Source organism: Schistocerca nitens, chromosome 4 (assembly GCF_023898315.1).
Source record: "Schistocerca nitens isolate TAMUIC-IGC-003100 chromosome 4, iqSchNite1.1, whole genome shotgun sequence".
NCBI lineage: Eukaryota > Metazoa > Arthropoda > Insecta > Orthoptera > Acrididae > Schistocerca > Schistocerca nitens.
Window position 1 is genome coordinate 602,035,338 of NC_064617.1, and position 16,059 is coordinate 602,051,396.

Below are 16,059 nucleotides of genomic sequence, written 5' to 3' on the forward strand. Positions count from 1 at the left end.
GCGTTGCGCCAGATACAGACTACAGTTAAAATTAAGTAAATAAGAGCAGATATGTAACTAACTACTTCTCAGAAATTCACAAAGCAAATACGATCCTGGCCGGTTGTCGACCAGTGTAACCTCCCCACAAAATTCATTCAGATTTTAGTGTAACCTCAAAACAGAAAAATTCCTAAACTTCTCAACAGTAAAAATTATAATTATGTCGTTCAGATTCAGTGTAACGTCCCTACAAAAAATAAATTCAGTAACCTGGTAATAATACAATGTAACTAACCTCTCAATTAAATTGTCGCTCACTTATAACTTCTCAATAATTGACTGTGAATTTAACCTGGTAAATTTTGGACGTCAGCAGTGCTGCGTCATGGCCCAGAAAGATCATTCTGAATAAAAAAAGAAAAATTCTTACCTCAATGAAGTCGCCGGATAACGCATATATATCTGCTCTTACAATAAATTTTTCTGGCACAGCCCTGTGCAATGCTGGCCGATAGATTTGTCATTTATGAAAGGAAACAACTGATTTTTCTTTTGCAATAATCGGGATGATCTTGGATTGGAGAAATTAGTAAATTCTTTAAATTGAAATGAATGGTTGTTAAAAGTTACTTTTTTATGAGAAAGATTATTATTAGGACATTTTTTAAAACATTTATATGGGACTTGAGATAACAATACTACATATGCGCGAGGCTGCTTTTTACCTTATACAATAATGCTCAGGCTCCGGCATCGCTGCACCACGACCGGCCCAGCCAACACGATACACCAGACTGCTCGCTAGCAACAACTTACTGCTACAGCTACACAGTTCCTACTGCAGTCAACACTGCTCTCTGGTCTGAGATTCTCTTATACCTTACATATCGCAGGCAGCGCGTGAGCAATACATCGAAATTACATCTGCTCGGACCTCTTACAAACTGCTAGATCAAACTTGAAACACATAGACTTAAGAAAGCTAGACTTCACATCTGAAGTGCACAGACAGTTTTATCTGAACCACAAACCAGAAAATGTGCTTAATGAAAATCACGGTAACGAGGACAATGAGGAGTTGGGATAGGTTTTGATTGTATGGACTTCGTGCATGCAGTGACTGTTCTTTATGGTCTGATTCTAGTTCCACATTAACACCAAACTACACAACAGTCAAAAACACACGGTTGCCACTAGCCTTTATATGAAAATTTTGTGGATCGACTTTAATAACTGTAGTGGACTGTTAAGGCAGCCAGTCCACAGTGACGGGTAGCCGAGAGGGCACACGTACACACACACCGACTGGCGCGAAGTCTGGAACAGGATTCGTAATGAATGTGATAAAGAAAAGAACGTAGCTACTAGAACACTTAACTTTTATATCGTCCTTTGGTAGACAGCATTCTTGATGATACAAGTGACTATCTTGAGATACATGCAATGGTACAAATGGCGCCTTGCTAGGTCGTAGCCATTAACTTAGCTGAAGGCTATTCTAACTGTCTCTCGGCAAATAAGAGAAAGGCTTCGTCAGTGTAGTCGCTAGCAACGTCGTCGTACAACTGGGGCGAGTGCTAGTCCGTCTCTCGAGACCTGCCTTGTGGTGGCGCTCGGTCTGCGATCCTGACAGTGGCGACACGCGGGTCCGACATGTACTAATGGACCGCGGTCGATTTAAGCTACCACCTAGCAAGTGTGGTGTCTGGCGGTGACACCACAATAACAATATCCTAAATACTGATTAAAACTTTGTAACATAAAGTGGGTACATAATTTTTAAAGGAAACGTAGGATGATAAGACAAGGTTAAAAGATGAGTCAGCATATAAAACTGATGTTTCTCTCAAAACTTTGTGTCTGTGTTTGCGCCCTTATGGTTCTCAGTTACTCATTTCAATTTGAAATGGGTTATTTATTGATGCGCTCAATGAAGACACTCTTTTCAGTCGTTATAGAAAGCTAAAATTGATAACGGCCGCCGGCCGGGGTGGCCGAGCGGTTCTAGGTGCTACAGTCTGGAACCGAGCGACCGATACGGTCGCAGGTTCGAATCCTGCTTCGGGCATGGGTGTGTGTGATGTCCTTAGGTTATTTAGGTTTAAGTAGTTCTAAGTCCTAGGGGACTGATGACCTTAAAAGTTAAGTCCCATAGTGCTCAGAGCCATTTGAACCATTTGATAACGGCCCGAAACAACTAAATATCAGTCAGAAGTTACATACAGCCATTCGGTTACAATCGAAACAGCTACTCCCGTCAGTTAATGCACCGAGAGGCTGCTTAAGGTGAACGATTAACACTTGTTATGCCAGAAAAGGGTAAGTGGTCATACGTAAGTGGTACACACTGCTAAAAATTACTTATCACCGATGTGAAACACAGCATTAAACAATGACGACTGTAATTTTGTGTACATTGAAGGTGAAGAGGGGAGAAAGGAAAGGAAATTATTGATGCCAGCTGCATCGAGACTTTATGCGGAAGCAGCGCCAATGAGAGAAAATGTGTTGAACTGAGACTCGAACCCGGGACCTCATGCTCAGTAGATAGTTGCGTCAACCACTACGCCACCCGGACACAATTTGCGATTGCGCGGATTGTATCGGCAAGCCTCCTGTCCAACCCACACTCCCACCGAGCGCCACCTATCGGCAGTCCCCGCCCTTGTCCTCCATGCTCGCTACTTTGAGATTCCTGCAGGAAGTCGAACGTAATCGTGTATCGGCACTTAAGGTGGTGGATTCATGCCCCTCCCCCCCTTTCCAAATCGAGGCGAATCGATTATTTGAATGCGTGGTGCCTGTTATGCACCATGCGTTTATATAATACACGACTATAAAGTCAGCGCTATTGCGCATATCACTTGATCGCCGAAGTAGACAGTGGGAAGAATCAACACTTGGCAGCTCGAATTCCAGCGGCCTCTGCCGATTCATTATTATTAAGAGGAGAACCTGAGAAAAAGTGGACGCACTCTACTGGAACTGAGGACACTATCTGCACTGACATTAAGACGAAGCCGGCCGTTGTGGCCATGCGGTTCTAGGCGCTTCAGTCTGGAACCGCGCGACCGCTACGGTCGCAGGTTCGAATCCTGCCTCGAGCATGGATGTGTGTGATGTCATTAGGTTAGTTAGGTTTAAGTAGTTCTAAATTCTAGAGTACTGATGACCACAGATATTAACTCCCATAGTGCTCAGAGCCAGCCATTAACCCAATTTAATCCCAAGTAAGCAGAAACAAAAATTTTAAATCGCATTGCATTACGTTTATAAGACTCTAATGATTTGAAAGGCAAATTAGTTTTCCCACATAAACATAACTTAATGCCTGAAAGTCGTCTGCAATCGTTAGAAATTCGTATAAAAATGTGTTATTTCTCATGACATATGTTTGGAAAATGTATTCTTCAAGACACAATGGTGAGACGTGGAAAGTGATTTCTGCATTCGTTCAAATAGACATTCAATCGACTAGTTGAACAATATGCTCATTGTGGGCGGGACATTCATGTTTCCCGCCAGTCGCCTCGTCTCATAATGATGCTAAAGCCGTTGGCAGACGGACAGTGAGTTCGAACACTGAGCGTTGAGCGTGCCGAGTTTCCGACGTCATATCAAGGAAAAAGCACGTTGGGGAGTCTTGCCGAACTCGCAGAGAAATAAATATCTGGCATGTGAGATATTCTGAACTTGCGTTTGACAGCAGACCAGTGAGATGGAAGAACACCACCTGTGTCACATAAAGACATCTCTCTTCAGTAAAGGACTGCGAGACGCCACATTGCCTTTTAGTTGAAGGTCATATGTATACATGGTGTTTCCGTAAGAGCGTTCGAAAATTTAACAGGACGTAAAGGATGCTCCATTGAACAATTTGAGGTAGGGAACCAAGGGTCGGAGAAGCCACCTGAAGGTGATAGTAGGAATAAAATCGCGTTACTGTGTACTTGTTTATTTACATTAGTTAACTGCAAATACCATCATTGATACAATGAACCTATCACTTGTGCCGTATCTTACAAAATGTGTTGAAACTGACGGCCATCAACCTCAATGTAAGCATGACATCGGCGAACAAGATTCTGACGCTCCCTGACAAATATGACTGGTGTGCTTCGAGTCACATCACAGGCAGCTACAATTCTGGCAACTAATTCCATCTCTGTATCCACTGTGGCCTCATACTTTTGTAAACCTCCGTCGTCAGTTTGTAAAGGCCTCGTCGCTACTGCTGTGGAAGCCGAGTTGTCACTGTTGTTAAGATAGGCCAAATTTGTGATTTCTTGAAACGGCTTCTGGTGCAGTGCACCGCTAAGACAATTTGTCCCTGCCACTATCACACAGCTATGCCCCAGGGCCAGGCAAGAGGATAATAGAACGAAGGCTCTATAATACTCCAACAAATTAGTAACAAAGTCACACAAATGAGTTAAAAAGGCTTACTTATCTTTGTGAGCTGTAGGATATTGTGATCTGAAACACTGTTTGTTATATAATACGAAAAAGGCCCTCAATGGCTAAGTGCAAATAATCGCAGCTAAACTTCACAGTACACAGCAAATGCAATTTACAATAACTGTCAATTCACTTTTAAGAGTTCACTAAACAACGTTCCCTGTCTAAATCAGCCTAGGGCGATGACCTATAACCAAGTGGGCGAGAGCTACTCTTCTATCTTTCGAGTAGGCTTCTTTCCGTTCGTTGCCATCCGGTCACTGACGGATTGTACGCGGCTGGCAGTTGGTCGAGGCGAAGTCGACATCTTCAAACTCAGCGCCGCCTGTGGCGCCGGTGGAATTCCCTCAAATGGCGAGTGTCTGTTGCACTGCCACCAGCTCACATCTTGGCGCCTGCGGTGCTTTTGCACTGGCTGTCTCTTGTTCGGACGACAAGCACATACACAAGTGGCTTTAGATATCCCCATAAGAAATAATGAAGGGTATTCAGGTAAGGTGACCTCGCAGACCATGGAATAGGATTTCCCCAACCAATCCAGCGACCAGGAAATACTGTACCGGTAGTGCACCATCGTATTGTACTGTACGTCTCTGAGTAGCACTAAATAATGATTGGGACTGTCCTTGATTCATAGCACGTTCTGTTATGGGACAATGTAGGCTCTGAGCACTATGGGACTTAACATCTGAGGTCATCAGTCCCCTAGAACTTAGAACTACTTAAACCTAACTAACCTAAGGACATCACACACATTCATGCCCGAGGCAGGATTCGAATCTGCGACCGTAGTGGTCGCGCGGTTCCAGACTGAAGCGCCTAGAACCGCTCGGCCACTCCGGCCGGCTGGGACAATGTAAATACGATACAACACAGCTACCTTGCTGACAAGTAAACGAAACCGTCATCATGACTTCCTGGTAATCAGGTCCGTCCTCCTTCTGTCCTTGCAGAAAATAATGAATGCACACGTAAATAAACAGCACAGTATGTGTAAACTTGTACGCATGTTAGTTGTAAATAAGCTGGAAAACAGTAACGCTAGACAAAGCGGTGAACAAGTTTACTTCTATATCTCCTTAAGCTGGCTTCTCCGACCCCACGTTCCCCACCTCAAATAGTTTAGTGGAGCATTCTCTCTGTCCTGCTACATTTTTGCACGCTCTTACGGAAACACCCTGTATAAATACATGCTTTTCTAAGCGCCAGCAAATTGAGAAATCTCGAAAATTCGTCTTTAATTGTATGATTTGTTGTAAAACGTCGGGAAACGTCATATTGTTGGTTAAAGAATTACTGTAACTTGCGTATTATCAAAGTATGCCGTAACAAGCCAAAGACACTTTGAGGAGCCATCAAAAACGCATCGTTGTTTGCACAATTTGTTATAATTAGATGCTAGTTAGTAACGTATCTACGACAAACTTTCAAGAGATGGAAAGTATGGTCGCAAACAGTTCACAATAGTTGTGGCATAATGAGTAAACACATAGAATTGTGAGTTGACAGATGGTGTGTTGCTGGTTCGCGTCGCAGTGGATCCAAACATTTCTTCTACTAACCTTCGTGTTTTCTGATACGTTCTGATATTTCCGTATTAGCGTCATAGAAATATATTCTATGATATTCGATGTTATGTAAATAGTCGTAGCTAATAAGTGCGCTCTTTCTGAGGAGTGGGTTTGTTCGATTGACTGTATCTTCAAGACAGCTTGCATTACTTACAGTAAGATATTTTTCACTTTCTTGCTTTAAGTCTTGTATTTCACTTGTAAAGATTCTACTACTGAGTAGGAACAGTGAATAAGTAAGAATGACTTTAGGATTACTTTAAAATGTGGTAATGATAAAATAATTTTTATCCTACATGGAGAACTGTTCCAAATTTGTATCGTGCTATTTGTAATGGAACTTTTATAAGCCAATGTCCTTATTAACTAGACATGGTACTTTCCTTTTTCCGTTATAACATGTTCATGCATGTTGAAGTTTTTATTTATGCACACCACAGACAGAGCAACATGACTAGCGTATGAACAAGGGAGCAAATGTGTGTTTTAATAGAGCTAACGTGAGAATTTTACGCCCGTCCATTTCGTAAACGGTTTAATTTTCGAGTCAGATACAGCCAACAATTGGTGCTGGAGTGCGCTGTGATCACGTGTATCACACTGAGGCACGAGTACTTTATATGTAAATTGAGTGTGGAGGAGGGAGAAAGGTACTATTAATGTCAGCTCCATGGGGACTTTACGCGGAATCATCGGCGATGAGTGAAAATGTGTGCCGGGCAGGTATTCGAACCCAGAATCTCCTGCTTACAAGGCAGTTCGTTAACCACTGCACCAAGCGGACACAGTGGTCAGCGCACCTGCGTGGACACCCTCAGTATGCATCGCGGCCGACCTACACACCCACTCAGCACCGACTATCCACGCTCCCTGCCCACGTGTTGCACGCTCGCTACTTTGAGGTTCCCACAGAAGATCAGACGTAATCGTGCATCCGCAATGAAGAAGGTGGATTCGTTGACCATCGAGGCGAATCAGTTATATGAATGCGTGGTCTCTGTTCTTTCCGACATATCCGAAAGAACAGACACCACACATTCATGTAACAAGTACCCTATGCACAAGTAGCATCGTTTCTGAGCGTTCAACAGCACGTTGAACTCGGCATGCTTAACTTGGACGTCTGAAAACACAGTCTGTGTGGCGACGGCTGAAAAAAAAATGGTTCAAATGGCTCTAAGCACCATGGGACTTAACATCTGAAGTCATCAGTCCCCTAGACTTGTAATCACTTAAACCTAAGTAACCTAAGGACATCACACAGCCGGCCGGAGTGGCCGAGCGGTTCTAGGCGCTACAGTCTGGAACCGCGCGACCGCTACGGTCGCAGGTTCGAATCCTGCCTCGGGCATTGATGTGTGTGATGTCCTTAGGTTAGGTTTAAGTAGTCCTAAGTTCTAAGGGACTGATGACCTCAGAAGTTAAGTCCCATAGTGCTCAGAGCCATTTGAACCATTTTTGACATCACACACATCCACGCCCGAGGCAGGATTCGAACCTGCGACCGTAGCAGCAACGCGGTTCCCGACTGAAGCGCCTAGAACCGCTCGGTCACATCGGCCGGCTCGACGGCTGAAACATTGGAGTGAACCGCTAGATTGACCATTCTATTGTTGAGAACTGCATCACGTCACGATCAGTTTTACTCTATGGGATATGCGGAAAATAATCACCACAGAATCAAGGGAGCTACCCACCGACAGTATTAGTGGCGTAACTACGCTGAGCATAAGATGGCCCTGGAAAAAATAGGGAAAAAAATAGGAAAAAATTCAAAGGGGAAGAAAAAGTGAAAAAAATCAGTTACGATTTTAACAACAAAAACGCCAGATCCTGAAAAAATTGAAACACGTCATCAAGTCCAAACGTCCTGGAATGTTGACGGGTGGCATCGTCCTGTTGCAGGATAATGCCGCCAACACGTTGCCAAGGTTGTATCGAGTACGCTGTAGACGTTACCCTGGGCTGCCCTTACACTACCTCCATACAGTACCGATCTCTTCGCAGGCGGTTTTCATATTTTTGGAGCCCTGAAAAAGACATTCGTGGCCCTTGATTTGCTTCGGGCTAAGAGGTGCACGGCTGGGTGCAATTATAGTTCCGTGGGCAACCGCAAATGTATTAACAGTTACGGCAATTACTTTTAAAGTAATAAACGGTTCGCATATTTCTTTACATCTGTCTCTTTTTCATTTCACTTCCCCTTAAGTAAAGCTGTGTAGAAATTAAAAGAGGATTAAAAATTTATTTTTCTAAAGTAATGGACCATTTTGTAAATATAAGAACAAGGAAAATTTTTTTAAGTAAGACAAGAATTTAACTCAATAAGCACATACATTCCATTAGCAGGTTACATTTTTACATGGATAACGAAGCTTGCTTCTTTTAAATCACCTACCGGTCTTATTGTGTTTTGCAGTACAGTATTGGGTATTGTTCTGAATATAAGAAGATTGTATTACTAGTTAAATAAAGATTTCCATAAGCAACAGTGTGGTTTTGTATTTAATGAAAATGGACCTTGGGTTGTGTGCAGTATTTCTTATGTGCATTGATGCGGGGACGAATAGCTGTTTAATGTATGGATACGTGTGGTAAAATTGCTTAGTTTGTATTTCGCTCCACAAAAGCATTTAAAACAGACTGTCGTATTAAATTTTTCTTACTTATTTCACTTTTTGACTCGCGTGAATGTCTATTTGATCACACGCTGGGTCGGCCGTTGAGTTGGAAACGGGGTGGAATAAGGGTAGGTATGTAGGAGGGGATCCCACCTTACCTATTTGACCCGATGTAGCAGGCTTCCCGACCGTGAGCTTTGTGACCCGTGATGTCAACGTCGTGTTTGCGACCATTAATATTTTAGTTGTGGTTTCCGACCCACAAAGGAAGCCGCGACAGTGGGTAGAGGGGCTTTGCCGACCGTTTTGTAATAAGAACATCCCTTCGTATTTTATCCAGGCTAAGGATTGTCTGTGCACATAGAACGTAGGCAAGTTAAATTTTTGCATTTCTTTTTTTACTTTTTATTTTTAAGTTTTTTTGTTTCTGCAGCAAACGTGCGAGGTCGACTATTAACAGTTTGACAATATTCTCAATTCAGATGCTGACAGCGCTTCGTGAACTAGTCACATGCCGTCAGTGTGCACTATTTATATTTTCATTTCACCTTTGTGCATATCATATCTCATATTCTGTTTTTCAAGTAAGCTTTTAACACAAAACAATTTTAACAGACCAATGCGAGGGTAATACGTTATGTAGCATTTTAGGATGCTCAGCAGAGGTTTCCATATGGCATTGTTTACTTCGTTAATTTGAAAATATGGTATAGATTGGTGAATTACATTGTAGTTAGGAAAAACAGCTTCCACTTCGAAAAATACGTCATATATCCACAATGACAATTAAGAGGACAGCGAAATGCATGTCAGTTTCACTATATTATTACCGTTCAAAATGTAAGAAAAATTCGAAAGACATTCTTGTCGCCAGAAATCTCAAAAATATTCCTGATCTTTTGTCGACATCGACTGCCTTTCTCGTTAACGTATTTTGTTTCTTGTTTTATCTCGTATCAACATTAGTATCATGCTGTACAATGCAGGACTCGTTGGAAAATAATTTATGAAGTCTTTTGGGTACGTGATTCTTATTTTTCACTGATTTAAAATGTGACCGGTCGCTCTCTTGTTTCTAACCATTCTCTTTTTCACTGTTTTCTGTTTCTGGCAAGTCATAGCTGTATATAATTGCAGCATTCGCTTTCTCTTGGGGGTTCGACATCTTAACCTTGTAAAACCGCGTTGTTAACGCACGATTTTGTCAATATTATTTATGATGTGAGGTTGCTTCATTATATTGAACGTTTGAGAAATTACTACTGTCAATAAATACCGAACGTGTGCAGACCCCGTAGACCGATAGTGGAAGACGCTCTGGTCAGAAAACCCAAGGTGCAAAGCTGCTTGACCGCAAATCCCACGGAATCTGTGACACCTACAAAAGGGTCGGAATCACTACGGTCGGAAAGGCCACATAGCCCTTGTCCCCGGGTCGTCATGACTCAAGGCAACTAGAAACAATCAGGTAAGCCATTCCGGTGCGGTCGCGCTGCTATTGGCCAACGCCAATGACGTCAAAGTGAATGCTGTTCTGCCGCCGTCCGCTAGTTTTAACACCAGTCTCATGAACTGAATGTTGTTAAGTGTTCATGCACATTATTAATTGCTAAAATCCAAAACTATAATAAATAAGCACTTTTACGCTATAATAACTCCACCTCCAAAGATTTAATATTAAGAGTTAGAACATCATACTGCGTTCAAAAACACACACTGTAGCTCAGGGATATCACGAAGGAATCCACTGAAGATTTTTCTTTGCGGCAAGTTTTAGTTGGTGTGTACATATCCCTTTCAAACGAAGGTTCTTGGCCTTCCGTAGACAGAAACTACTTTGTGATGCATTAAGGGGAACTTTGAAGTTGTTGTAGAAATTACATTTTGCATCACTCCGTCACACTTAGCAACATGTCGCCCATGAAAACTGCAAAATACCACTTCAGACTCCTTTATTTCTTGAACCAATCAATTGAAGGATATTATGGAGATCCAGTCATTGCCGGTGATGTAATCTGAATCCGGAAGAAGTTTCTCTGAGACTGTATCCAAGGAACTGTCAATGTAATCTCACCTGGTGTGAAACATTGTCTAATTTCTTCTTTTACTGGAGAAAAGAAACAGATAACTGACTCTAAATAATGAGAAGTATGAAGTCATCCAGTTGAGTACTAAAAGTAATTGCATGGGTGTGTGTGTTTGTCCTTAGGATAATTTAAGTTAAGCGTGTGTAAGCTTAGGGACTGATGACCTTAGCAGTTAAGTCCCATAAGATTTCACACACATTTGAACATTTGAACTAAAAGAAATTCGCTAAATTTCGGTTACATGATACATCACACAAATCTAGAGGCTGTAAATTAAAGTAAATACTTAAGGATTACCATTACGAATAACTTAAATTGAAACGATCACATAACTAATGTTGTGGGGAAAGCAAACCAAAGACAGCAATTTATTAGCAGAACACTTAGAAAATGTAACAGATCTATTAAAGAGAAGGCTTACATCAAGCTTGTCCGACCACTCCTGGAATACTGCTGTCCAGTGTGCGATCCGCATCTGATAGTATTGACGAAGGAGGTCGAAAAACTTCAAAGCAGGGCAGATCGTCTTATATTATCGCCAAATAGGGAAAAAGAGTGCCACGGATATGATACGCGAACTGGGATAGCAATCGTTAATACAAAGGCATTTTTCGTTGCAGCAGGATCTTCTCATGGAATTTCCATCAGAAACTTTCTCCGCTGAAAGTAAAAATGTATTTTTTTTTTTTTTTTTTTTTGCCCCCACCTGCGTAGGGAGAAATGATCAGCGTAATAAAATAAGAGAAATCAGAGTTCGCACGGAAAGACTTAACGTTCATTTTCCCCGCGCGCTGTTAGAGAGTGGAATGATAAAGAAATAGTTAGAAGGTGATTGGATGAAGCCTCTGCCAGGCATTAAGATGCGAAATGCAGAGGAGTCATGTAGATGTATAAGAAGCACATGTATTTACTTCCAAGAAATACTTCGAATACTTTGCTTGCATACCCCTCTTACGTCTTTTCAAAGCGTTGTTTTCTCTCGTAAGCAGTTGTATCTTAGTTTTCAATCTGTCTATTTTGTGTTTAACAGTTGTCAAGAACTATCTCTGTGCCGGTCGACTGATCTAATTTAATTTTCTCCGGAGATACAACTTTTAAGACAGTCTGCATACGCTTTTCTCTTCGCATCAGCAATCTTTTGCAAGTGTTACTTATTAATAATATTTTAGAATAGAATTAGTATTGTTCTAGAAATGAAACATTGGTAACACTATAAAAAAAAATGCGTGAATAATTTCAAAACCGATAATACATAGAAACGTGTTTCTAAAGAGGATGAATGTCTGGCAGTTATATGTACGTTGTCCTTGTTGGTGCTCGCGACAACGTCGAATGCATCTCGATGCCAATTTAGAATTTTTTGTGATGACAGAAAATCACCTTTAATTATCCTTTCAAAGGAAACGCCAAAAACTCGTTTTTAAAAGTCCACTTCATAATCTTCAGAAAGGAAATAATCTCAACAAATCTTTTGCATTATTCACATTAACAGGATCAGTTCTTTCACCCATTTGCGCAGTAGTTCCCTTACCTCTCAGAAATCGATGGTAAACGATATCCGCAGTTTTATATTAAGCATTTTTGCATTCAGAAATACCACAATGATTTCTGCTTTTGCTCATTGTACTACAAAACGACCAGCCAGAATAATAGCTAATAAGAAACTGCATGTTCTTTAAATCACCGCAGGGATTTGGGAACTTGCTTACATTAACAATGCACGTGTAGCATTATCGTCTACCACTTCTCGCTTTCCGCTTCCCGTATTGCTAATGCCAGCAGTCTGCCCGGGAAGCCAGTAGGGCATGCCCTGATTATGACTATTGTTAAGGCGCCCGTAAACGATCAAACGTGTCTGACAAAATTGCTGTTATCTAGCCACAGATTTGCCAAGCAAGTCCGTACACGTTCAAACAATGCTTGTTAATTTAACCTCACTTCAACGAAGACGCTATGGGTATTTTGGAAGTAGTGAGAATGGGCACAAATGCAGACAACAGCAGTACTGCCATTGACTTTGTCACTGTGTTTAAAGAAGAAGAAAACAATATGCTGGCCCAGGGAGTGGTTTAAAATGAGAAATACACAACAGGAAATCTGTTAGAGGAAATGATGATTACATCAACTTTCTGCCGATTGACAGTGAAACGTTTCATAACTTGTTTAGTGTTACTTCATCCTCGCATTGAAAAAGAAGACACAAGTACGCGAAAATTTATTCTCTTCTACTTGTTCCGCTAATGACAAGTCATTAAAATACCGCAACGTGTGGACATATAGCTCACATCGTCCACTCTGCTTGTTGTAAGACGTCGTGGTCTCCTGACCTTCATTGCTTACATATTCCGCCCTCACAATCATATTCCGCACATGAAGACGCTTCATTCGAACCCAAAAGCCAATGTTGTATGAATTCATGTAAACGATAGGCAATTAACTAGTAAATCGCAAATGCGCACTGAGATTGAAATACTCGAGGCTGGCGGACACACACACATTCCAGACACGACGGTCACAGGAGCTTTTAAGTCGGGAGAGGCAGACCGTACGCCGGGATGCTGGTCCCTTCAGACGACGAGTTAACCTATCTACGTCGACCGGCGACCGCCCGTAGAGCAGACAGCGTTTGCCCGAGTGAAAGGCAGAATGACCCCGTGTTCGGCTTAAAAGTAAATTCCGCTACATTTTGTGGGAGCGCCCAGCCTACGCATTCTTTACAAACATAGCACGCAGTTTCAGAGGTTTTCACAGGAAGACAGCAAACGCCGATGCTACAGATTTCCGGATTGGTCGCCTTAAACGAAACGTCATTCTCCCGTTTTAGAAGAGCAATGCTGATTGGCAGACGATATTCCTGACGCCTTGAGCTGAAGGAGTAATGGAAGAGACCGAAAGATATACCCCTTCACGTCTGACGTGGAGAGGGGTCATTCCGTTGTCACTCTTGGAGTGAGAACACATGACGAGAACGTGTGCGCTCGTACGTGTACTCAAAGAGCGAGGAACAAGTCTCTCCTCAGTATTTCACTGGGAGAGCACCTCTGTCGAGAGCAAATCGGAGTGCGACTCTATATGAGTCCTTGCGATTAAGCGTTGTTCACTGTGTTGGCCGCCACACTTATAGTGCTGTGAACGGACAGAGTTATAGTTAAACACCTGCGAGCAAAGTTTTTAGTGGCATCGCGGTGGACTGGTTATCTGACAGGTGCACCACGCCAATAGTTAGAGGGCGAATAGGAGTCCTTGACTTCATCAAGGCGTAGGGAGAGTTTGATTGGCGAAGTTCAATCCAGATAGAACGAGAGTCATCTTATTTGTCAGCAGCGAGCGGTGCAGACAGCAGTCATCACAGCTTACGGTATTGTGCGCTACAGCTCTTGCGAGCCGCATATTTCCTCCACAACAGTACACTTCACGGCATTTCACATGCGACAACCTCGACCGTACCTAGCAACATTCTAACAGATGATTATTCAAGTTGAGTAGGTGCGGCTCTCAGCCATTCTGCCAAATCAATAACAATCTTAAACTTTGTATAGAAATTTCAGTAGCGAATCCTATCCTTAAGAGGTAACTTCACATTCCGAAAAGAACCCGGAAATAACTCGTTCAGTTCATAACTAAGTGCCATTGCGATTTCTCAGAATTTTTGCAAAATAAATAATAATTTTCGTTAGTTTCATGTTTTTCTTACACGAACTAGCACTACTCCAGTACCCAAGTATCCCACTAGTTACGTAAGAAATTTTGTGTCATTTCCTTACCGGACGAATCCAGAAGATATTTATTTCTGAAAGATTTTCAGGCATTTCTCTTTAGAACGTTAGGAGCGTCTGTCTGACTTCTGTAGTAGTATGGGGGTGGAAATTGCATATTGCAGGAGCCACAGGGTAAAGGGTACATCTTAGGTTAATCCGTTGCGCAGAATGACAGAATAGCACCCACACACTCACATTATATGTCATTGTATGTGTAAAATATTGATTTTGTTCATAACCCCTTCATGCGTTAATATATGGCTGGGGAATATGTGGTAACTCCACCGTTTTGGCAATTGTCAGTGTTGTTTTGTTTATATACTTGATCGTAGTGGAAACGGACGATAAAGTAGATAAATTGTAATAAAATAATTTTTGACTAAATATATGCGACGAAACGTCGACGCAAACAATGTCCGCCATCTTGTCAAGCTGTATGTCAATCAAAATTTCTCACAAACACGTCAAACACGAACTATGCTTGACAAACACGTCAAATATTTGGCAAGCAAAGTTAAAGTTTGATAAGATATTTGACCGTTTACAGGGGCCTTAACGACCGTGAGTGAATCACTCCTGTCGGCGTCTTTTGAGTGATGATGAGTGCAGTCGTGTTCAGTCAGCGCTGCGCCATCCGTCGTAATACGAGCCGGGCGGCAGCAGTAACGCGACTCTGCCCCTCAGGAGTACTGCCTGGACGTGCTGGAGCCGGCGGGCCACGGCCGCAAGAGGCGAGACGAGGCCGGCGCCAGAGGCGAGGGCGGCGGCGGCGGCGGCGGCGGCGCCGGAAGTGGCGGCAACAGCAGTGAGCAAGCGGGGGAAGCCCCGGCTGGCCCGGCGCAGGCCCACCACGCAGCGTCCTCCGCCAGATTCCGCGAGAACATCGAATTCTCCGTGCTCATGCCGGGAGGTACGTACTAAGCTCTTCGTGAATCGAGCCCACACTCTGCTCATAGCATCTGCCACATCAATCGAACACAATGCACTACAATTTACGACGTATCCGTATTACGAGAAAATACCCAAAACAGAAGAATGGAAGCCGACGTTGGGGGAGGTCAGTTTCGATTCCGGAGAAATGTAGGAACACATGAGGTGGTACTGACCCTACGACTTATCTTAGAAGATAGGTTAAGGAAAGGCAAACCTACATTTATAGGTTTTGTAGACTTAGAGAAAGCTTTTCACAGTCCTCTCTTTGAAATTCTGAAGGTGGCAAGGATAAGACATATGGAGTGAAACGCTGTTTACAACTTGAACAGAAACCGACGGTAGTTATAAGGGTATAGGAGCCTGAAAGGGCAGCAGTGGTTGAGAAGGGAGTGAGACAAGGCTATAGTCTGTCCCCGATCTTATTCAATCTGAACACTAAGCAAGCAGTAAATAAACAACAGAAAAATTTGGAGTAGGAACTAAAGCTCAAGGAGAAGAATTAAAAACTTTGAGGTTTTCTGCTAACATTGTAATTCTGTTAGAGACAGCAAGGGACTTACAGGAGCCGTTGAACGGAACGGAAAGTGTCTTGAAAGGAGGATATAAGATGAAAATCAACTAAAGCAAAACAGTGATAATGGAATGCACT

At 42.5% G+C, this 16,059-nt stretch overlaps 1 protein-coding gene across 1 annotated transcript in view; it reads left to right on the forward strand.

The window, feature by feature from the left end:
- LOC126251319 (uncharacterized) overlaps positions 1-16,059 on the forward strand; it is a 285,573-nt gene that overhangs the window by 236,953 nt on the left and 32,561 nt on the right. Inside the window, exon 8 of the mRNA XM_049951649.1 lies at positions 15,162-15,387. Within this exon, the coding sequence (XP_049807606.1) occupies positions 15,162-15,387 (226 nt within the window). The remainder of the gene's footprint in view (positions 1-15,161; positions 15,388-16,059) is intronic.